The sequence below is a fragment of the Rana temporaria genome, chromosome 1 (assembly GCF_905171775.1).
Source record: "Rana temporaria chromosome 1, aRanTem1.1, whole genome shotgun sequence".
Taxonomy (NCBI): domain Eukaryota; kingdom Metazoa; phylum Chordata; class Amphibia; order Anura; family Ranidae; genus Rana; species Rana temporaria.
Window position 1 is genome coordinate 485,892,903 of NC_053489.1, and position 25,589 is coordinate 485,918,491.

Genomic DNA, 25,589 nt, shown 5'->3' on the forward strand with positions numbered 1-25,589 from the left:
AAATACGTTGTGTATTATTCAGTTTCAAAAAGAATGAACAGATATCACATACAGCATGAATAAATGCACATATACAGTAAATACTTTCTATAGTAAGTAACTATACTGCACAATAAGAACACTCTTACTTTACTTATGTCTCCCCAGGACTTGGAAAGTTAAATAATCTCTCTGCTATATACAATTATTTTGAAATGTAAAGTTAAAGTACTGCCTAACAGCAAACAGAACATAATGCCTTTTTATTGTAGCTAGGATGGCTTCTTTGAATTAGCTTTTGATTTAACTTCACAGTTGGTGCACTTAAAATTGTGGTATGCTTTTTTTTAAAACACATTTTGCATTTTCAGTGCTCTTTTAATGCAGTTTTGGTGAACTTTCTGGTTTTCTGACTCCCAACATGCACCTGTAAAACATAGACATGTGTGCCAAAAAACACCAAAAATGTAGATGCAGTGTGCTTTTGATGCGCTGGAAAGGTTTATTTTAGAGCAGCAAAAGTGCACCAGTGTGAATGGGGCCTTTAACAACTGGTTACCAAGAATCAGGCCCGGATTTACTACCTTTGCCGCCCCAGGGCCGGGTACTTCGATGCCGCCACCCGCCCAAAAAAATCTAAAAGTCCCCCAACCCGTGCCCATCATTGCTGCCTCACCATGCTCATCGTTGTTGCCTCACTATCATTGCAGCCTTACCGTGCCCTCATTGCAGCCTCACCATCACTGCCGCCTTACTGTGCCCTAATTGCAGTCTCCCTCACCATCATTGATACCTTACTGTGCCCTCATTGCAGTCCCCCTCACCATCATTACAGCCCCCTCACCATCATTACAGCCCCCCTAACCATCATTGCAGCCCCCCTCACCATCATTGCAGCCCCCTCACCATCATTGCAGCCTTACTGTGCCAAACAATGTAGCCTCACCAGTCAGTGTGTGCATTACGCACATTGGGCATCTCCTGCTCTTGCTGTGTCACGGAGCTCACTGTGAAAAGTTTGGGCAGGCTGTGATAAAAGTCCCGCCCTCCTCCTAGACCAGCTTGTGTGATAGACAGAACACTGCTTCTATCACAGTGAGCTCTGTGACACAGCAGTCTCCCGCTGTGTGTTACAACCGGCGCCGCCCTTGCACCCACTGCCACCCTGAGGTCAGGAATCCGGCCCTGCCAAGACTCTCTGTCCCTGACTCCCCTAAGCTCTGCCTGATGCCATTTCCCTGCTCAATGATAGCGCCCTTACTGGTCACTGAGGCAGTCTCATTTTAACAGTATAATGGAACTTTTTAGGGTTTAGCCATGATAACAGGGAATGTCAAGCCAAAAAAATAACTAAAACTAGGGGCATAGAATAAAAAGAAAGATCAGATATTGTTTGCTGTATTTTCATTATTTATTATGGTTGTCATTAATGTTATTTTTTTCTTTTCTCAATCAAATGTAAAATATTGCATATTTTGTAATTTAATTTCCACCCATCATGTTGAGTTCTAGACTCCTTTGCATGCCTTTTTTTCATATTATGCTTTGCTCATTGTTTACGGAGCTCAGTAAGCTTGGCTAAATTTTTTCGAACATACACACACAATGATTTACTAGGAAAGGATTAAAACCACTGTTGTGTAATTTAATGCTGAATGTGTCCTACTGTGGAGATTTCAGGTCACTTTATGTGCACAGCACATATACATAAGAACAGGTGGAGGATATACATGTATCGCTTCATCTGGTGACAACTATTAAATTATATCCCAGTTTTTGTGTCAATGAAAATGGCCAAGACCAATAATACAGACAGTAATAGAAAGTTCAAAAATGGTCTAACGAGGGTTGCCACCTCATCCCTTTAAAACCAAACAAATATTAATTACACAGGTTGTGTGGCTGATTAAGGTGGTAATTAACCACTTAAGGACCTTGGCTGTTTTTCAGATTTAGCGTTTACAAGACTAAAACTGTTTTTTTTTGCTATAAAATTACTTAAAACCCCAAAACATTATATATATTTTTTTCTAACACACTAGAGATTAAAATGGCTGTCATTGCAATACTTGTTGTCACACCGTATTTGCGCAGCGGTCTTACAAGCGCACTTTTTTTGGAAAAAAATCTTTTTTTTTATTAAAAAATAAGACAACAGTAAAGTTAGCCCAATTTTTTTATATTTTGTGAAAGATAATGTTACGCCGAGTAAAATGATACCCAACATTTTACGCTTCAAAATTGCGCCCGCTCGTGGAATGGTGTCAAACTTTTACCCTTAAAAATCTCCATAGGCGACGTTTAAAAAATTCTATAGGTTGCATATTTTGAGCAACAGAGAAGGTCTAGGGCTAGAATTATTGCTCTCACTCTAACGATCGCGGTGATACATCACTTGTGTGGTTTGAACACCGCTTTCATATGCGGGCACTACTCACGTAGACGTAGACGGGCCGCTTTAAAACAATTTTTTTTGGTTTTCATATTTATTTTTACACTGAAAAAAAAATTGATCACTTTTATTCCTATTACAAGGAATGTAAACATCCCTTGTAATAGAAAAAAGCATGATAGATCCTCTTAAATATGAGATCTGGGGTCAAAAATACCTCAGATCTCATATTTAGACTTAAATGCAAAAATAAATAAAACATAAATTGTCATTTGAAAAAATGACAACAAGAAAATATTGCTTTAAGAAGCATGGGCGGAAGTGACGTTTTGACGTCAATTCCACCCTACTATGCTATGGGTGGGGGCCATCTTGCCCTCACTCGCATCCATAGCAAGCAGGAGAGAGGACCCGATCGCCTCCGCCAATGCCGACGGCTCCGGTTAGTGGCAGAGGGTGCAGGAAAACGGTGGGAGGGGGGCCCTCTTCCACGGCCGATAACGGTGATCCCGTGGCGAATCTGCTGCAGAGACCACCGTTATCGTTTACAGGACCGCTCGCAGGAAAGATGGATATCTCGGTTGTGGCAGCAGCTGCTGCCGTTATCTAGATATCCATCTTTAAAGACAGGACGTATATAGTCGTGAGCAGGTCCTTAAGTGGTTAAACTCACTTGGTGTGTTATCTGAATTAAATTAGCATCAAAACCTGTGTAATTCATATTTAAAGGGATGAGGTGGCCACCAGAGATCTAACCCTTTACCACTCTAAAATTAAATAAATATTTGTATGCCCTTAAATTTTCTTTAATAAAACAACATGCTTTCAATCATCCAATCATGTACAAGCAAAACCCTGTTTTTTAAATTCCCTTGCACTTGACTGGGCAAAGTAAACACAGCTATAGCATGGGAAAGACACAGCTTTACCATAGTCACAAGTGAATATTTACATTGCTAGGTGCACATTTTCTTCTATTTTATACGTGAACCCTAATACGACGGCGTATCTCCAGATACGCCGTCTTATCTCTGAGTCTGAGGCGTCGTATCTTGGCGCTTGATTCAAAGAATCAGATACGCCAGAATTTCTCTAAGATACGACCAACGTAAGTCTCCTACGCCGTCGTATCTTAACTGCATATTTACGCTGGCCGCTAGGGGCGTGTACGCTGATTTACGCCTAGAATATGTAAATCAGCTAGATACGCCTATTCACGAACGTACGCCCGGCGCAGTACAGATACGCCATTTACGTTAGGCTTTTTCTGGCGTAAAGTTACCCCTGCTATATGAGGCGCAGCCAATGTTAAGTATGGACGTCGGGCCAGCGTAAAAATTTTCGTCGATTACGTCGTTTGCGTAAGTCGTTCGTGAATAGGGCTGTGCGTCATTTACGTTCACGTCGAAAGCATTGGCTTTTTGCAGGTTAATTTGGAGCATGCGCACTGGGATACTTTCACGGACGGCGCATGCGCCGTTCGTAAAAACGTCATTTACGTGGGGTCACAGTAGATTAACATAAAACACGCCCACATGTTCCATATTTGAATTAGGCTGGCTTAAGCCGGCCTATTTACGCTACGCCGCCGCAACTTTGCTTTGTGAATACTGCACTTGATTGTCAAAGTTGCGGAGGCGTAACGTAAATAGGATACGTTACGCCCGCTCACAAATACGCGCTCCCTACCTTTATCTGGGCCATAGAGTGTCCCCACTTCCAATAGATATGCAATATCTTGCTTTCTATTCAACAATGTAATTGTAACTATGGGGTGATTTACTAGATCTGGAGAGTGCACATCAGGAGCAGCTCTGCATAGAAACCAATCAGCTTCCAGGTTTTATTGTCAAAGCTTAATTGAACAAGTTGAAGTTAGAAGCTACATGGCTACCATGCACAGGTGCACCAGATTCTGCACTCTCCAGTTTTAGTAAATCAATCCCCATGTGTCTTTGATAATACATACTTAGCATAGGTATACTTATAAACCTCTTCATTAAGTTTCGTACACACGATCAGATTTTCCACAGATAAAGCATCAGACTTTTGTCTGAAGGGTGTTGACTAGGAACTTGTCTTGCAAACTACTAATTACGTACTATGTGGGTTTTCAGCTCTTTAGCGCCACCCTTTGGGCACCTTCTGCTAATTTTGTGTTTGGTGAGCATTGCTTCCATGCATGCGTGTTTGTACTTTGGACTTTTGTCCAATGGACTTGTGTACACACCACCGGAAAATCCGAAAACAGACAGTTGTTCACGGAAAAATTTAAAGCCTGCCATCCAACATTTGTCCATGGAAAATTGGACAACAATTGTCCGATGGAGAGTACAAACAGTCAGATTTTCCACCAACAGGCTGTCAACACACAGTTCCATTCGTTTTTGAACTTCTGCTGAAAGTTTTCATGATGTCAGTCACCCAGTATTCAAAATAAATGGTCTTTATTTTAAGAACTCACTGCACCATGAAGCTATTTATTTTCCTCTTTTAAAACACGTTTGTCCATCACGCTTTCTGTGAGTGGCTCTATCCATACCAAAATCCTGAAGGAGATCATTTGCAGTCCCTGGACTTTCAGTGGAGGAGAGGGTCTGGATGAGGGTGTAACCGGCTACTGCTGCTCTGTGTGTGTTGAGCTTGTACAATCTCTGTGATAGAGATCCAACAGATCCGGTAAGCGGCCCCTTTGTATATCTATGGTTTTTCATCTACCGTGTGGAAGCATAGGAAGAAGATCTGCTCCCCTGTCTCTTTGTTTGCAGCAAAGCTCATATAACTGACTTTAGATGGACATTGTTTTGGTTTTCATTGAATGTAATTTTTTTAGGTTTTTGTGTATAAATAGCACTTTATCCAATTGCACTTTGTTTGCATAACCCTATGGTTGCGCATCTTATTTCCTTTTTAACCACTTAAGGACCCCCTACCGACTATATACATCGGCAGAATGGCACGGCTGGGCACAGGCACGTACAGGTACGTCACCTTTAAGAGCCCAGACGTGGGTCGCGGGCGGGACCCGCGGACCCGATCACCGCTGGTGTCCCGTGATTGGTCACAGGAGCTGAAGAACAGGGGGAGGCGTGTGTATACACACCTTCCCCTTTCTTCTGTGTGGCAGTGACACTGATCGTCTGTTCCCTGATATGGGGAACGACGATCAGTGACGTCATGCCTACAGCCACGCCCCCCTACAGTAAGAATCACTCCCTTAGGGCACACTTAACCCCTTAGCGCCCCTTAGTGGTTAACTCATTCACTGCCATTGTAATTTTCACAGTAATCAGTGCATTTTTATAGCACTTTTCGCTGTGAAAATGACAATGGTCCCAAAAATGTGTCAAAAGTGTCCAATGTGTCCGCCATAATGTCACAGTCATGAAAAAAATCGCTGATCGCTGCCATTAGTAAAAAAAAAAAAAAAAAAAAAAATACCATAAAACTATCCCCTATTTTGTAAACGCTATAAATTTTGCGCCAACCAATTAATAAATTATTGTGATTTTTTTTACCAAAAATACGTAGAAGAATACGTATCGGCCTAAACTGAGGAAAAAATATGTTTTTTTTGGGGATATTTATTATAGCAAAAAGTAAAAAATATAGCATTTTTTTCAAAATTGTCGCTCTATTTTTGTTTATAGCACAAAAAATAAAAACCGCAGAGGTGATCAAATACCATCAAAAGAAAGCTCTATTTGTGGGAAAAAAGGACGCCAATTTTGTTTGGGAGCCACATTGCACGACCGCGCAATTGTCAGTTAAAGCGACACAGTGCCGATTAGCAAAAACTGGCCAGGTCCTTTACCTGCATAATGGTCCGGCTCTTAAGTGGTTATACATTTCTATTTTTAGCTGTTTATTCCAGCTACACAGCAGTTGCAGCACCGTCATTGTATTTAGTTCTGTAGTCATTTTTCTTTTTATAGAAAAAAGCTAAATTTTTGCACTTAGGCCACGTACACACGGTCGGTCAAAACCGATGGAAACGCACTGAAGGACCGTTTCATCTGTCCAAACCGATATGTGGGCCCCATCGGTCAGTTATTCTTCGGTCAAAAATGTTAGAACTTGCTTTAAAATTGAACCGATGGACGCCTAACTGATAGGTCAAAACCGACGGTTAGTATGCAAAAGCATCGGTTAAAAACCCGCACATGCTCAGAATCAAGTCGACGCATGCTTGGAAGCATTGAACTTCATTTTTCTCAGCACGTCGTTGTGTTTTACGTCACCGCGTTGGACTCGATAGTTTTTTTAACTGATGGTGTGTAGGCACATCAGACCATCAGTCAGCTTCATCGGTTAACCGATAAGAACGCTCCTTCGGACCGCTCTCATCGGATGGACTGATTGTGTGTACGCGGCCTTAGTTTATTCTTTGCACCATTTTGCACATTTGCACATAGGGAGTAGCGCGGATTGACCACGCCAAGCACACAATTCCCATTGGAAAATCCGATCGTGTGTACAAGGCTTTAGTTTTCTTTTGACTATGGTTGTATTATGTTTAGTTCAGTGAATTATATTTTTTTGTTACCCAGTGAAGTAAATACGATGCTGTAACTATGGTAAATTATTCAGGAGGGACTATAAATGTGACACTTATTTGTAATGAATCAGTTTTCTCTTGTCTCGTTGCTTGAGATTGTGAGTCCAGGCACATTTCACCAGGCACTGCTTCAGCTGAATGATGGTAGGTGATAAAGAATGCTATTTCATCTCATGCATGATTGAAATGATATTTCTTGCTCTTTGGAATTACACTAAAAACACACAAAGACCCAGGGCCACAGTGGGATATTTAAACGTGTGTTAAAATATGACCTGCGATTCTAGTACATGAAAAAGATGCTTTAATTCCCAACAATGGCTGATTATAATTCAAATAAAGCTACCCTGATGATTATACAAGATGTTTAACTAACAATTTTTCATTTTAGGTACAGAGGTGAAATATTTTTAAATGTAAACATATAAGATCAATAGGAATTAAACATAATTGCATTGCTTCATTTTCACTTTATTATCTTTTATCACTAGGGTTATTATAACTTTTTTATTGAGATTGGAATTTCAGTCTAATTCTAACTATGTTTTAAAATGTTTCCTCCTCTCTCTTGCTACCTATGCCTAACCTGTAAAAAAAAAAAGATCTGTATGCTTAGCCATATTTAGTCCACTCTATTCAGGTCATGTGATCCCCTGTGTCAGTGATCTGAAGTTGCAGGAGAGAGAAGGGAGCTTACAACAATGGCTGGGAATACTGGGAACTGTGACATCACCTATGGACTCCTATGTCCCAGGAATTGTTGGAACGCCCTACCGTCACCTACAGATGCCGCTCATTGGCACAGCGGAGCCAGAGCTGCGAGATCATGTGACCGGACTGGGGTGGACTTAAAATAGGAAAGTATACACATGTTTTTTACACAGGTTAGGCAAGATAGGTAGCAAAAGGAGGGAGGGAACATATTGAACCTCTTTACACCCTAGTAATCCATATTTGCGGGGGCAAAAAGCGGGGCTTTAATGCCCACATGCCACACATACACGTCTCTTGGTGGGTGATGTTTATGTGCAGGGAACATGTTCAATGTGTACTACCAGCACAAAGACCAAGCTGCCGAAAATGGCTGTAGGTCCCAAAAAACATTGGTAGCCAGTGGGACTGGTTTCCGGTCATGTGACAGCCAATCACCATGGTCACTTGATTGCTGATCCTCCCTGCCCCCCAAGTTGTTAAGAATTTTTAAAGGTAATGCCAGGCTGGGCAGGACAGGGGTTAAGCACAGTTAGTGTTAGGCTGGAATTCCACTTTGAAGCTGAACTCCAGGAAGTTATAAAATGTATACCCAAAATGAATGCAGCCTTATATTCATTAATACATGCAAACTGTGTAAGCATTCGGATTTGACCTGGCATCAGACACTTACAATTAAATTGTGATGCGGTACAATGAGCAGTCTACTGACTTTCCTTATACTGTCCATTCACAGGCTAGGACAGAGACAAGGCATGTAGGCATTACTTAGCTTCAGCAAAGAAAAATCAAGTCTCCTGCTCTGCCAGAGAGGGCTGTGGTATATGCCAGGACTCTGTAATTCTCAGAACCAGATGGACAGAAATACAAATCTTTTTGGCAGGTAAAACAGCTTACATATATTTATTTCAACTTTGTATTTAGCTGTTTGTAGACTTTAGCTCTAGAGGACAGTTATACATGAAATAACTATGTATATAAGATCTATAAGCAATGCTTGGCAATATGTGTAAATGCTAATTGCATCGTTAGATGCATGACAGAAAATCTTTTGATGTATGCATCGTTAGTGGGAATCTTTTTGCAATGTAATAAACCATTTTGCTCATTCAATTGTAATATATTTAAGACTGTTGGTCTTTAAATTTTCTCAGTAGATCTTCTTTGTACTCCTTAAATACTTGCTTCATCTAACTTACTCCATGCTTTGCACATGCAGGGCAAAGTAATGGGGTAACTTGAGGAGACCCTGTTGTCAGATTATTAATTTCAACAGCCATCTTTCCAAAAGAATAGTTGTGCATTTACCATATTATATACGTTATTTACCTGTAATAGTATCTCTCATGTTGATATTCAAAAGACCTGACATTACAACTGGGCACCACCATTTTGGTTTTGTTGCCAGCAGCTACAGCAGACTCAAAGCTGTCCCTCAAGTTTTCCCCTGTGCTCCTCCCCAGCAGCTACATAATATGTTATGTAGTGACCTGAGGTGAGTGGTAGGGGAGCTAGGCCAGCACAAAAAAATATTAGAAAGTCCAGAAGAAAGGCAGTGGTACTAAAAACGTACTTTCTTTTAGTTCAAAGGCAGACTACAAGTGAATAGAAATGCTTACTAAAAAGGAAAACACTGTAAATAAGTATTTAAAGTACTTTCTTTTACTAAAAAGGAAAACACTGTAAGTAAGTATTTAAAGTACTTTTTCTGTGCTTTTAGCAGCATTTTTTAAGTTGGTCACAGGATCTCTTTAAACTTCCTTTTAATCAGAGCATGTGCTTAGCTGACTTGTCAGAGCTTCCACGGGGATGAGAATCCCCCCCCCCCCCATAAAATAGTGCCAGGCCAAATATCAAAACACCATTAGTGGCTGAATGGAGAACCATGAGAGCAAAAGAAAGTATGGAAAAAGAAGGGGCCACTGTCTGAAGATAATGATATAGTGTAGGTTGAAAAATAAACACATATACAGTACACACATCTGTATACTAATTCACCAAGTCTTTACCAAAAATGTCTGTAAGACCATCTATTTCACACTTAAAACAGAACAAAATGGCACTTGAAGTCGATAAGAGAGAATATGAGAAGAAATGTGGGATTAAATGTATTCCTCTAGTGCCTCCTAGGTCACTCTGATCAAATACATTATTTTCGAAAATATTATATCTCCAGAGACTGGTCTTCAATGAATCAGTTCTAAACATAGTCCGATTTGTAACTAAGTATGAACGAAACTGTGAGTTATCATTTGTCCCAAATATTGGTGACATTTTACTATTTTGTCGAAATGTATTAAATGAAGACAACACAATAGTTGTTTTTGAGGATAAAATAGACTTTAAATGGTTCCTGAGGTTCACAGAAGATTCTTTCAGCTAACTCAACTATTCACTAGCCAAAAAAGTAACATAACTTTTATCATATGCACACATTAAAATAGATAAAATCTCAAATACCAAAACATACAAATAAACAAAATAACCCCTAATAAATCGTAAACCCCCACATTCTCTAAATAAGGCAAAAAAAAAGGAGTCTTTTCTGAGACATTTTTGGCAAAATCCTTATTTTAACAGTGAATTTAAAAATCACTCTGGTTGTCCCTATTATGAACATAAACACAACTTTTTTTGTTTGTGGACACATTCATCATGGCAAAAACAGCAATGAAAATATATATATCACAGCACTTGCAGTTGGATGTCACTGACGTTTTGTAATTTTTGAACACAGGGAATAGCAAATATAGCAAACTACTAATATTAAAACACTTACAGGATTTAGCAGCACTGTCATAAAGAGCTCTCCTCCTTTAATACTTTTGTCCAGTTCAGTGGGACCACCAGGATACTCTTTATAGAAGATGGTGTGTGTAAATAAACCACAGGTTTGTCGAGGCAAGACCTAGTTAATAAACGTAGATATTAGTTACACAAAACACAGACACCCAGATTAAGCATGAACATGAAATGTTGGCCAAAAGATTCAACGTGTAAAAAATCTTTCTTACAAAACATCCTTCTATTAACATTTGCACAATTTCTTAAGCCTGAATTTCATGTTCGTGAATTCTGCAGACATCCCAGGTGCCAGCCTTATATTGGAAAACAAAAAGCAATTCTCAAACAAAAATCTATTCCTGTTTATTAATTGTAACCCTCAAGAATAATAATTCAGCAGTTTGTGTCTTTTAGCTAGATTCAGTAAGAGTTAGGTCGGCGTATCAGTAGATACGCCGACCTAACTCAGAATCTGCGCCGACCTATGTTTAAGTGTATTCTCAAACAGAGATACGCTTAAACATATCTTGCGCCGTCCTATCTTAGGTTGCAATATTTCTGCTGGCCGCTAGGTGGCGCTTCCATTGCGGTCAGCGTAGAATATGCAAATCAGTAGATACGCCTATTCACGAACGTACGCCCAGCCGCCGCAGTACATTTACACCGTTTACGTAAGAGATAGGCCGCCTAAAGTTATTCCATCAAATAGATGGAATAGTAATGTTAAGTATGGCCGCCGTTCCCGCATCGAAATTCGAAAATTTTACGTCGTTTGCGTAAGTCGTCCGTGAATAGGGTATTATGTCGTTTACGTCCATGTCAAAATCAATAGGCCCGTGCGGCGGACGTAGCCGCAATGCACACTGGGAAATGTAGGCGCACGGCGCATGCACAGTCAAATTTTTTTTTTCAAAAACATCAGGTCAAGCCCCATTAACATAAAACACGTCCCCTCAGCTAAATTTGAATTAGGCGCCATTATGCCCGCCCGCTTTAGGCTACGCCGCCGTAACTTAGCAGGCAAGTACATTGTGAATCATGTACTTGCCTCGATAACTTACGGCGGCATAGCTTAAATGCCTTAAGCTACGCCGCCTTAAAGTTGCGGCCATGTATGTGAATCTAGCTATTTGAGTCCAAAGTCAGGGTACCTTATGCAACCATTGATGAGTTCAGTTAGATTAGTACAGAGTGTATTATTGTATTGTTTTTATTTAGCACAGACCTGACTCATAAGCTTACCCTGAGGCCCCGTACACACGTCCGAGAAACTCAACGGGCAAAACATATCGTTTTGCTCGTCGAGTTCCTTGTGAAGCCGCCGAGGATATCGGCGAGCCAAGTTTCCTCATTGACTAACGAGGAAATAGAGAACATGCTCTCTATTTGGCCCGACGAGATCCTCGTCGGTTTCCTCGGCCAAAAGTGTACACACGACCGGGTTTCTCGTCAGAATACGGCTCCGATCGAGTTTCTGGCTGAATTCTGCCGAGAAACTTGGTCGTGTGTATGGGGCCTAAGAGGAGTGGTAATGAACAGTCATTGTGTGGTAGCACAAGAAACAGAAAGGGAACCACTCAACATCCAAAAGGCTTTATGACTAAGCTCTGGATGGAAATTAAATCCATGTGTCAAAGATTAGTAAAGGAAATGTGTAAGAGGAGTAGGTGGATTTTCCTTGTATCAGATGATATGAATACATGTATTTTGTGACTTTTGGAAGTTCAGTAGCTCCCTTTCTGTTTCTTGTGCTACTATTGTTAGTGGAGAACAGACTGCATTGGACCCTGCATCCTTTAGTCATTAGAGCGGGGGTGTGAGCTTTTTAGTTGAGTGGCTGGAATGATTTGCAGTCATTGTGTAGTACTGTTTGACAGGGACCAAAACCTGCACATATAATGTAATGTGGCCTGACCAGAGATAAATGTCTATAAACTCTAGTCAGGCCACATCTGGAGTATTTCATCCAGTTCTGGTCCTTCAAAAACTGTGTGCACAGGCACTGTGTGAACCTGGAAAAATCAATGCTGGTTTGAATGGGGTAGTCACACCAAATATTAATTTGATTTAGATTTCTCTTCGGTTCACTTACTTTGCATTTTGTAAATTAATAAAAAATAAACATTAAAATAAAAAAAATTGAAAGCATATATAGAATATATACTGTATCTACATTTCAAACTCATCTAAAGTACATTTTCTCCTAGACAAAGTTTCTGGGCCGATTCAGATACATTGGTGTATCTATCCGCGTGGCGTAACGTATCTCAGATACGTTACGCCACCGTAAATTAGGGCGCAAGTTCCGTATTCAGAAAGAACTTGCGCCCTATGTTACGGCGGCGTAACATATGTTGTCCGGCGTATGCCCGCCTAATTCAAATGTGGATGATGTGGGCGTGTTTTATTTAAATTTAGTGCGACCCCACGCATTTGACGTTTTTTACAAACGGCGCATGCGCCGTTCGTGAAAGAATCCCAGTGCGCATGCTCGAAATTACTCCGCAAATCGTCATTGCTTTCGACGAGAACATAAATTACGTCCAGCCCTATTCGCGAACGACTTACGCAAACAACGTAAAATTTTAAAAATTAGACAGGGGAACGACGTCCATACTTAACATAGGATACGCCTCATATAGCAGGGGTAACTTTACGCCGGAAAAAGCCTAACGTAAACGAAGTAACAAAATGCGCCGGGCGGACGTACGTTTCTGAATCAGCATATCTACCCAATTAGCATATTCCTTGCGTAAATCTACGGAAGCGCCACCTAGCGGCCAGCGTAAATATGCAGCCTAAGATACAACGGTGTAAGACACTTACGCCGGTCGGATCTTAGGGAAATCTATGCGTAACTGCCGTCGTATCTCCTTTCTGAAACCAGCCCTATGTCTTTACTTTCCCCATCACAAACTTTTACCAATCTTTGAAATATGGATTGTGCCATTCTATACTTTTACTCACGTTTTTTCTCAAAATTTACAACCAACTAATATTATCAATAGTAGTCAAATATACCATATTCACTGTTGTTAATAAGACTATAAATGTGTGAATTAATTATTAAATATCTTCTCTACCAGCAATTAGGCTGATCCACTCCAAAGTTCCAATCTGCTGGACTTTCACATGCTGATCAGGAAATAATTAAAAGCACAGTCCTTTTCTCACACAGTCCAGTTTATTTTTAGTTATTTTTTATAAAAAATATGCAGCTTTAATTGAAAAAATGCTAGCCTGACACACAACATATATCAGCATACATGCCTAAGGCTGGGTTCACACTACTACACTACTTTCATCCTACTTTGCTCTGTGTTCAATGTTTCCCTATGAGAGCGTCTTGTAGCGTCCTACACAAGTCGGTCCGACTTTGAAAATGCTCCCTGTACTACTTTTGGTCCTACATTGATCCTACTTCAGGCCCATTGAATATCATTGAAGTCGGATTAAAGTAGTATCCTGTTCATGAAAGTAGGATGAATGTAGGACCAATGTAGGATAAATGTAGGACCAATGTAGCAGAGCAAAGTAGGATGAAAGTAGTGTAGTAGTGTGAACCCAGCCTAAATCAGCTGTTAGCTATTCAAGGCAGAAAAAGAGAAAAAAAAATGTAAAAAGTTTGGAGTTTAAGCAATACCTTTACTCCAAACTTTCAACAATAACCAATAACACAGTACAATACTTATAAGATAATGAAATTATACAATTAAAGTACAATTCATTAAAATGACTAGCAAATTAACATTAAGGCCATATTTGCATTGAAATTCAAGAATATTTTCTAAACAATAAGGCATTAAATAAACACTCTCCATGTAGGCAGTGCAGCTCGGCCCTGCGTCCCACCATGCTTTCTAGCATCTAAGCAGTGTCACATCTGCTGCCTCCCTGCCCAAATGGCTTGATACACAGGTTCTTGGCAGCTACGCAACATTAGGCATGGGCTAAGGCATTTAGGTGTACCCTTATCAAACAGAGAAGAGCTGAGAACCTGATGATCATGGCTGATCTCTCAGGTGTGCCAGTTTATGAAGCTGAGATGAGGAGTGGAGAACATGTTTTTCACTTCTCATCACAAGACACACCCTTCTGTCATTCACTTTTACACAGATGACCAGTTTATGAAGGTGAGATCTGAGGTTCTCACTGGCTATCTCTGTAAAATATCTCCGTCCCAGATTCTCCATCTCAGATGTGAAGAATGTGGGTGAGAAGCTGCTGTGATGTGAAGAAGGAGGTTTCTTTCCTTGTAATATCAGCAAAAGCAAGCTTAAAGATTGATATAAATAATAACTATACATGTTCATGTATGTATATAGGTGATTTTATATATATATATATATATATATATATATATATATATATATATATATATATATATATATATATATATATATATATATATATATATATGTATGTGTATTACACACACACACATACATAGTATAGTTATAGGCCGCGATTCAGATACATTGTCGTATCTTTGAGCGGGTGTAACGCATCTCCTATGCGCTACGCAGATGTAACATTGAGAGGCAAATACTGTATTCAGAAAGCACTTGCTACCAAAGTTACGTCTGCGTATCGCAAATGGGCCGGCGTAAGCCCGCGTAATTCAAAGTAGCAAGGCAGTGGGCGTGTTGTATTGTAATGAAGCGTGACCCCATGTAAATGCATGGCCGATCGAACGGCGCATGCGCGCGCATGCTCAGAGTCACGTCACAAATACTCCCTAGGATACGTCGGCTCAATGCTTTGTCAACGTGAATGTAACATACGCCCAGCCCCATTCACGTACGACTTACGCAAACAACGTAAAATACGACGCTGTTTCCGACATTTCCGACGTCCATACCTTAACATGACTTACCCCTGCTTTATGAGGGGTAAACTTACGCCGGACCGACGCCTTATGTAAACGGCATAGATAAATCCGACGGGCGTAAGTATGTTTCTGAATCGGCGTATCTAGGTAATTTGCATATTTGACGCGTAAATCTACAGAAGCGCCCCTAGCGGCCAGCGTAAATATGCACCCAAGATACGACGGCGTAAGAGACTTACGTCGGTCGTATCTTGGCCAAATTCAGGCGTAACTGCCTTTATGATACAGCGCATAGATACGACGGCACTCATTTGGACTTACAACGGCGCATCTGGAGATACGCCGTCATAAGTCCTTTCTGAATCCGGGCCATAATGTATTTTCTTTTACGACCCTTTCACATCTGAGCAATGCAGAATTGTTAGCAGAATTGTGCAATTCTTTCCACGATTCCAAATTGCTCTAAAATTATGACAAAATACGCAATGCGTTTTTGGGTGCCATTCATTGTTAATGGCACCCCAAATGCAGTTAGGAAACATGCATATTGCCACACATTTTGTCATTTGACAAATACTCTAGCAACTTGCCAAAATGCACAATCCTCCATGCCCAAAAAAAATTGAATTTGTATTTTTGGGCCTTTTTTATGTGCATTTTGGTACTGTTTTTGATAAACTTTTTGCTGCTTTTTTCAACAAACATTTTGGCTTGTTTTTTAAAATGCTAATTTTTATGTACATTTTGGTTATTTTTTTAACATGTATTTTGGCTCATTTCTTTACCTGCGTTTTGGAGCGAGTTCCAGAAACACATGCAAAATGCATGATATGCTTGCGATGTCATTAATTGTTAAAGGCATCCAAAAAGTGGCTAGCAAATGTGCGGTTTGCCAAAATACGCATAAAAAGCAAATCAAAATGCACGTTAAAAAGGTGTCAAACTATATGCTAAAAGAAGCGCAAAAGTGTGCATTACAAACCACACCAAAATGCATCTTAAAATGACCTGTGCCAAAATGTGTGCTAAAGGGCCAAAATTTGTGTTTAAAAAAAGCGCCAAAATGCACAATAAAAAAAACCTACGGGCAGATGTGTGTTAAAAAAATACGGCATTTAAAAAAAAATGCCAAAATATGCAAAAATAATGCCAAAATTAGCAATTAAAAAGGGTAAACACACACATTTAAAGAATGTGCTAAAATGTGTGTAAAAAAAACCGGAGTTAAAAAAGCGCTTATTATTTTCATGTAATAACACATTCTTTTTAACCACTTAATAGACGAAAGACAAGGCGGTTCCTTAACTCTGGGAGGACGTCCATGGACGTCCTCCCAGAATCGCGCTCCCGCGCGCCCCCTGGGGCGCCCACATGGGAATGTCCGTGACCATGGTAAATCGCCGCTGATAGCGGCGGTTTACCATGTGATCGCTCTGTCCAATGACGGAGCGATCACTTGTAAACAAACTGGCGTCATCTGATGACGCCGGTTCCTCCCTCCCCTCTCTGTACCGAATGGTACAGTGTGAGAGGAGAGGGGAGAGAGCGGATGCAGCACGAGTGCTGTGGGCTGGATCTGTGACAAATGCAGTCACAGATCCAGCCATCCATCCCTGCTCAGCCATCCCTGCCCCATACTAACAATACTCTGCTCCATACCCATACTGTGCAATACCCTGCAATACCCCACACTACTCTGCAATACCCTGCAATACCCCACAATACCCTGCAATACCCCACAATACCCCGCAATACTCTGCAGTACCCCGCAATACTCTGCAATACCCCGCAATACTCTGCTTCCCAGCCTAGAAGTGAGATATGGGGTCTTATTGACCCCATATCTCACTGTAAAGAGGACCTGTCATGCCATATTCCTAATACAAGGGATGTTTACATTCCCTGTAATAGGAATAAAAGTGATCAATTTTTTTTTTTTTTTGCGGAAAAACGTGTTAAACTAAAATAAAGTAAATTAAAGTGAACAATAAAATATATATATTTTTTAAAGCGCCCCTGTCCTTGTGTGCTCGCATGCAGAAGCGAACGCACACGTAAGTCCCGCCCACATATAAAAACGGTATTCAAGCCACACATGTGAGGTATCGCTGCAAACGTTAGAGCGAGAGCAATAATGTTGGCCCTAGACTTCCTCTGTAACTAAAAACATATAACCAGTAAAAATATTTAAAACGTTGCCTATGGGGATTTTTAAGTAGCGAAGTTTGGCGCCATTCCACGAGCGTGTGCAATTTTGAAGGGTGACATGTTGGGTATCTATTTACTCGGCGTAATTTCAACTTTCACATTATGCAAAAGAATGAAGAAAAATACTAATTTGCTAAATTTTATAACAGAAACAAAGAAAATTTCATTTTTTTTACAGAATTTTCAGTCTTTTTTCTCTCATAGCGCAAAAAATTAAAAAAACAACGGTGATTAAATACCACCAAAAGAAAGCTCTATTTGTGTGGAAAAAAGGACACAAATTTCATTTGGGTACAATGTTGTATGATTGAGTAATTGTCATTCAAATTGTGAGAGCACCGAAAGCTGAAAATTGGTCTGGTTATTAACCACATAAGCCCCGGACCAATATGCTGCCTAAAGACCCAAGGTGTTTTTACAGTTCGGGACTGCGTTGCTTTAACAGACAATTGTGCGGTCGTGCGACGTGGCTCCCAAACAAAATTGGCGTCCTTTTTTCCCCACAAATAGAGCTTTCTTTTGGTGGTATTTGATCACATCTGCGGTTTTTAGTTTTTGCGCTATAAACAAAAATAGAGCGTCAATTTTGAAAAAAATGCAATATTTTTTACTTTTTGCTATAATAAATATCCACCAAAAACATATATAAAATTTTTTTTGTTCCTCAGTTTAGGCCGATACGTATTTTTCTACCTATTTTTGGTAAAAAAGAATCGCAATAATCGTTTATCGGTTGGTTTGCGCAAAATTTATAGCGTTTACAAAATAGGGGATAGTTTTATTGCATTTTTTTTTTACTACTAATGGCGGCGATCAGCGATTTTTTTCGTGACTGCGACATTATGGCGGACACTTCGGACAATTTTGACACATTTTTGGGGCCATTGTCATTTTCACAGCAAAAAATGCATTTAAATTGCATTGTTTATTGTGAAAATGACAGTTGCAGTTTGGGAGTTAAACACAGGGGGCGCTGTAACATTTAGGGTACATCTAGTGTGTGTTTACAACTGTAGGGGGGTGTGGCTGTAGGACTGACATCATCGATCGAGTCTCCCTAATAAAAGGGATCACTCGATCGATGCGCCGCTAGAATGAAGCACGGGGAAGCCGTGTTTATAATACGGCTCTCCCAGTTCTTCAGCTCCTGGGAGCAATCGCGACGGAGCGGCTATAAACGAATAGCCGCGCCATCGTCCCGGATCGCTCCTGAAGCCACGGGGACCGCCGCATGTACCGGGGGGGGGGTCCCGATCGGACCCCCGACCCACGTCAAGCAGAGGACGTATATATACGTTGATGTGCCTGCCTGTGCCATTCTGCTGACGTATATCTACATGAGGCGGTCCTTAAGTGGTTAAGTGGGTTTACGCGCCTGGTGGTCAAGTGGTTAACTTTGGTTTCACTTTTAAAACTCAGCTGCTCTGTAATCACACAAGTTTCTCAGGAGATCACAGGCAGCCCCCTCTTCTACTCAGATTTCAGAGGAAAAAATTCTCCTCTCATCTCCTTCTGAAAACAAATGTTCTCTGCTTCATAAACAGGGTGCCAGAGGAGAAGATTTTTTTCTGAGAACTGAAATGAGATAAATTATCATTGTTTGATAAACGTACATCTAACTGTGATCCAGCAAGGTCACTACAGTATGTGCTATTTGAAAACCCACATGAACAAATCCACAGAAAGTGATGCTAACCCACAAAGGACACACATGTGAGTGATGAGAGCCTCCGGACAGTACTCTATTTGGCAATTTAGCCTAGTGCATTGGACATAGAGGTGTGCATTATCATCCAGTTCCATTGTCAGTCAGTATGACAGTACTGCTGGTCAAGCACTTTGAGTGGTTCCTTAGCTGATGGCACCGTGAATGGGACTGCATTTTAAACTATGGGATACCTTGCCCTGAGTAGAGTAAATGTTTGAGGCTTGTGTGACAACATTTACAATTACTTGTTTTTAGACTGTGGGTGTTTTTTTTTTATGGGGGGGGGGGGGTACGTTCCACATTTTGGATATCTATTTTTCTAAATTGTGAGTAAAATAATTTTCCTATTAATGACTTTTCAATTTTTGCCACACTGTAGTTGGTCCTCCTTACACAACTCTTTATTAGAGTTACCAGTCTGGTTCCTTGTTTGTATTGCTCTATGTTAGGTGCGGAGGTATGCCATCCTACGGACGAATCGGTAGCCATATTACTAGTTGACACTCCCAGGTACTGGATTGCAGGCCCCTTGTTTTCTTTTTTTCTTTTTTCACTAAGGAGATTGTTACCTATACTAAGGAGATCTATAAACTTTATCTACAAATGATATATTATAGAAAGTTGGGCAGATTTAAGCATACCTCTATATCTATTTCCTAAACAAGAAGGCATTAAACACTAATTTCTAATGAACTAGTTTCTAAAGAACTTCTATAGTATAATGGCAATCATTCTGTTACAGCAGGTAAAAAAAAAAAAAAAAAACTACTAGCCTCACCTTCTTAACCACTTCAGACCCGCGCTATTGACAAAAGACGTCAACAGCGCGGCTCTCAGGTGCCAACTGGACGTCTTTGGACGTCATTTAAAGTGCATTACCCGCACGCGCCTCTGGGGGCGCATCGCTGGGAAGCCGATGCGTGTACCTGGTGTACCTGGCGGCCACGATGTCCGCCGGGTACACGCTTTTGTCGGGAACACAGCAGGGACGTGGAGCTCTGTGTGTAAACACAGAGCTCCACATGCTGTCAGAGGAGAGGAGACCGATCTGTGTCCCTTGTACATAGGGACACAGCATCGGTCACCCCCCTCCCCCCACACAGTTAGAACACACCCAGGGAATACATTTAACCCCTTCCTCACCCCCTAGTGTTAACCCCTTCACTGCCAGTCACATTTATACAGTAATTAGTGCATTTTTATAGCACTGATCGCTGTATAAATGTGAATGGTCCCAAATTTGTGTCAAAAGTGTCCGATATGTCCGTCGCAATATCGCAGTCCCAATAAAAATCGCAGATCGCCGCCATTACTAGTAAAAAAAAAAATAATAAAAAAAAATCATAATTCTGTCCCCTATTTTGTAGGCGCTATAACTTTTGTGCAAACCAGTCGCTTATTGCGATTTTTTTTTTTTTACAAAAATACGTCAAAAAATACGTATCGGCCTTAACTGAGAATTTTTTTTTTTTTTTTTTTTTTAAATTGGGATATTTATTATAGCAACAAGTAAAAAATATATATTTTTTTTAAATTGTCGCTCTTTTTTTGTTTATAGCGCAAAAAATAAAAACCGCAGAGGTGATCAAATACCACCAAAATAAAGCTCTATTTGTGGGGAAAAAAGGATGTCAATTTTGTTTGGGAGCCACGTCGCACGACCGCGCAAATGTCAGTTAAAGCGACGCAGTGCCGGAAGCTGAAATTTCGCCTGGGCACGAAGGGGGTTTATGTGCCCAGTAAGCAAGTGGTTAATCATGTATACCTATAAATAGTAAAAGAAGTACTCAAATTTCTACCGTTATGAAAAAACAGGTGCTCTGAACTACACAGGTGTTTGTCACATGACCAGTGATCTGGGGCATGGTCATGTGACAAACACCTGGTGTAGCTCAGAGCACCTGTTTCTTCATAAAGGTAGACATTTGAGTGCTTCTTGTACCATTTATACATATTTACCATGGACCAAAAAGCACTGGTCATGTGATCTCTGCTAAGATAAAACAAATGTAAGCACTTCCTTTAGGCTAGGTTCACATTTTTGCATTGCAGGGACACACACAAAAGTGCACGTGTTCTTGCAACACCCAGTAGCAAAGAAAAAAAAAAAAGGTCATGCACCAATTTTTGTGCATAGGACCTTATACTGAATGGGCTGCTCCAAATGTGCAACACAAAATCATTAAAAAAATGCATGCACACAGTTGCACAATCATAGGTGTGAATGGAGCCTTACTACTATATCTAGGAAACTAAGATTACAAGCAGTAGGCTATTCAACAATAGTGGAACTAAAGTTGTGTTTCCTTCACTGTCTCTCACTAGAAGATGACTTTTTAACCCTTTTATTGCCCGAGTCAGTTTTTTTTCTCTGCACACCCATTAAAATGCACAGTTAGATTAGTTAACCCACCCACAAAAGCAACAATGAAAAAATATATATAGTTATATAGTTTCTGAACATAGAGACACTAGAAAATAAAATGGCGGTCATTGTATGTCTAGACTTAAAATTGCATGCACCCATTAAATGATAACAAACTATGGTACCCAAAATTGTCCACAGAAGCCTCTTAAAGTGGAAATTTACAACTAGGAATGGGATAAAAAAATAATGCTCTTTAGCAAGGAACATGCATCCCACATTAATAATTATGCTACCAAAATTAGTGTGTGCTGTATATTCCCTCCAGCATTGTTACTGTTTTTTCTTCCTGTAGGCTGCCATTTTGCTGAAGCCCAGAGACCCTAAGCAGCAGTAAATCTTTAGGCTTTCAGCAGATCTTCCTCGATTTCAAACAGTATAAGCAATACCTGCAAAAGAGGCCAGCATGACATAATCTATGAGAACTTAATTTTCTGTCTAAAATTTCACTTTAGAAAGGGCTTTACAGCTCATCATTTTTGGGTTAACCATGAATGATGACCCTAAAATTATTGTTATCCTTCCAGCATGTGCAGCAATACTGATAATGTGTGGTGCAAGCACCATTTTTATACGTAGGCACACCTGACACACATGGTCACATTTGTATGTTATTAACCTCCCTGGCGGTATGATTCTTTCAGAAAAAAGATGCTGAAAGCGGTATCATTATTTGCAAGGAAATTTGGCGTTTTATACTGTAGGCCTGTAATTCTTAGGAATAACTCACTTAAATCTGACCAAACCAGAGTCTTAGGCCCCATACACACGAGAGGATTTATCCGCGAATACGGTCCAGCTGGGATTTTTCAGCGGATGGATTCTATTGTGTGTATGGGGCCTAATAGGCATCCCGGGTATGACATTTTTTTAAAAAACAAAATGATAAATTATAATATAATAAATAATTATAAATAATTATAACAAATAATAATATAATTCTAATAAAAATTATTCAATAATGTAATCAACTCAAAATCACTGAAATGTGCTCAGTTGCAGAATTGTTGCTGTCATTATTTTTATTTTTTTTATGACGAATTTCCCCACAAATCGCTATCGCACAATTCTGCAAGTGATTATAATTTATTATCGCTGTTTTCTAGCTGCTCTAAAATCATTTTTGACATAAAGGGACACTTTTGGTTGCTATGGACAATATACAGTTTGCAGGCAGAAAGAACAGTTTTTATTATATAAAAGTACATGTAGGACACTGGGCAGACCACTAGGGACAAGGGGGGTGTGTATTTTTTACATACAGTACTGTAATCTATAAGATTACAGTATACTGTATGTATAGTGTTTGTTTACCTTTTTGAATTTGGCGCCGATCTCCGCCCCCGTGCGTCGTTACGTCGCAGGGAACGGAGATCGGCGGCACAGGAGGACACTGTGCGAATCGAGCGTAAGCCAGCGCGCGTTGCAGGCTCTGCATAGCTACCCCGAGCGTGACTCGGGGTTACCGATTTTGGCACAAAAAATCCACCCGAGTCACGCTTGGGAATACCGCCAGGAGGGTTAAGGGAAGAGGGGCTTTAAAAAAATGTTCTTGGTTTTTTGTTTGTTTTTTCAAATTAATTTATTTACCTTAACCAAAATTGGCCATAGTTACCCAAAATTGTTTATAGGTGCCTCTTACTAAGCCTTTTTCATCCCATCATTTTAGAACTAACTATGTACGATGGCCCTAGAATTATTGCTCCCATTCCAACAGGAGCAGCAACACAGAATATGTGTGGTGCAAGCATCATTTTTGTATGTAGGTGAACACTCTTTTGTGCATGTATAGCTCCCTATGTGTTAGCCTAATGCAGGTGGCAGAATCTCTTTAAGGAGACATCAGGGGTCTATTATGCCTCGTTTCCACTGAGCGGATCGGTTCGGTACGGTTCGGTACGGTACGCTTTTTTGGGTGTTTCCATTATGAAAGCGTGCCATAAAAGCGAACCGTACCGGACCATTCTGGGTCCTGCTTCAGATGTGGGGCCATAGAGAATGGAACGGTTCCATTAGGGCGGACCTACAAATACATCTCACTGATTGGTGGACGTGCTAGGCTTTTTTTCTAAACCTTGCATGGTCCCGGATGGTCCGATTTGCAGTGGAAATGCTCTGCAGAATAGACCGGTCCCATTCTAACCGCTCCATTCTTTCTGACCCGAACCGATCCGTGCAGTGGAAACGAGGCATTAGACACCTCATGTCAACTCTGCACTCCACTGAAGCTGATCAAGCACAGATCATGCTGGTCACCTGGGCACCTGGGATGAATGAGCATTGAATACATGGGAGGAGGAGGAGGAAGTAAGTTTGGGGGGGGGGTGGAATGTGTATGTGAAAGTGATTGGGAGTCTTTACAGCTGTTTAAATACTGTTATTAGAAAGCATTCAGCAGAAGTAAAGACTCCCAGCTGCTGTAGTAGCCCTGAGTCTGTTTACAGGTCCGTGGAGCCACTGATATCAACCTTATGTCAGTGGCAGCAAAAGGGTTAACGTTGCCTCATCTCATCTGAATAAACATTTTAGCATGAGATTGAATGGGTGTCTTCTCTTTTCTCCCATGATGGCCTTCAGGAAAATAAATGTGCAAAACTCCCCACCCCTTTCCATGCATAGAAAGAAAGGTACAGTAGTTACGGCACTCTTACTGAATAATGAAGCTGTCAGTTTTAGGTCATAACCAACACTTTCACTAGAAGTAATTTGCTATTCAGAGCCTCACTGGATGCAAGAGCTTTCAGACTGTTGGGAAGCCAAGAAACAATTATTCATAGATAGAGATAGCGCCTGTCAGTGTGGCCCATTGGGGTGGAGGGTATATCCCAGCTGTTAGCAGAATCCGTGCAGTATGTTCAAAAAAAAAAAAAGCTTACTTAAGAGGTAGTTGAATCTACCTGGAATGGGGGTCATTAAGGTTTAATCATGGGACCTTTTATTATTTAACTACACCCTGATGTTTAGAGAAAAGCAAAATTGCTTTTCTCTTCTATTTTGGATACAAGCAGCCAGCACAATCTTTAGTTTCCATGGTAATTAAAAAAAAAAACTGAGGGCCAGATTCTCAAAAGAGTTACGCCGGTGTATCTACTGATACACCGGCGTAATTCGAATTTCCCGCCGGCGTATCATTGTTTTGTATTCGTAAAACATGATACGCCGGAATTAGGCTAGGATCCGACTGGTGTAAGTCACTTACACCGTCGGATCCTAAATGCAATACAACGCTGACCGCTAGGTGGCGTTTACGTTCAGGTCTCATTTGACTATGCAAATGAGCCTGATACGCCGATTCCCAAACGAATTTGCGTCGCGTACTCGTCGTTTACGTCGTTAGCGTAAGGTTAACCCTGCTATATGAGGGGTAACCTTACGCCAGTCCGCCGTATTCCATGTTAAGTATGGCGTCGGGTCCGCGTCGTCTGTTTCCGTCGGTTACATCGTTTTCCTAAGTCGTTCTTGAATACGACTTTACGTCAATGACGCTTACGTCGGCGTCATTGACGTTTTCCGTCGTGAGCTGGAGCATGCGCACGGGGCTATTTTTCAGCCCGGCGCATTCGCAGTTCAATCGGCGCGGGGGCGCGATTAATTTGAATACAAGCCGCCCCCTTTGAATTACGCGGCCATACGCCGGGCCAATTACACTACGCCGCCGCAAATTACGGAGCAAGTGCTTGGAGAATACGGCACTTGCTCCAGTAAGTTGCGGCCGCGTGTTGTAAATGGCTTACGCTGCCGCAGATTCTACGAGAATCTGGTCCTGAGTGTTTAATATCCATGTATAAATAGCTTATATGTAATGCTCACAACTGACAAATGCCTCATTTCAGTTATTAACAAAAACTCATAAAACTGTATATTGTATATACTACTGTTTTGGGAAAGTTTTTGTTACAAAGTAGATAGTAGACATGTGCATTTGTGTCGAATGTGCCTAGCCTAACTCTATTACTCCAGATTATTCCACATAGACAGAAAAGATTCAACATT

General features: G+C 40.7%; 1 protein-coding gene across 2 annotated transcripts in view; it reads right to left on the reverse strand.

Annotated features, from left to right (window-relative positions):
• Positions 1-25,589, reverse strand: part of LOC120918466 (bifunctional heparan sulfate N-deacetylase/N-sulfotransferase 4-like) — a 494,123-nt gene that overhangs the window by 195,343 nt on the left and 273,191 nt on the right. For both annotated transcript variants that reach the window (XR_005744379.1, XM_040330064.1), the window contains exon 6: positions 10,420-10,548. Coding sequence is in view for 1 of the 2 variants with exons in the window: in XM_040330064.1 (XP_040185998.1) it covers positions 10,420-10,548 (129 nt within the window). In the remaining variant the exon portion in view is untranslated. The remainder of the gene's footprint in view (positions 1-10,419; positions 10,549-25,589) is intronic.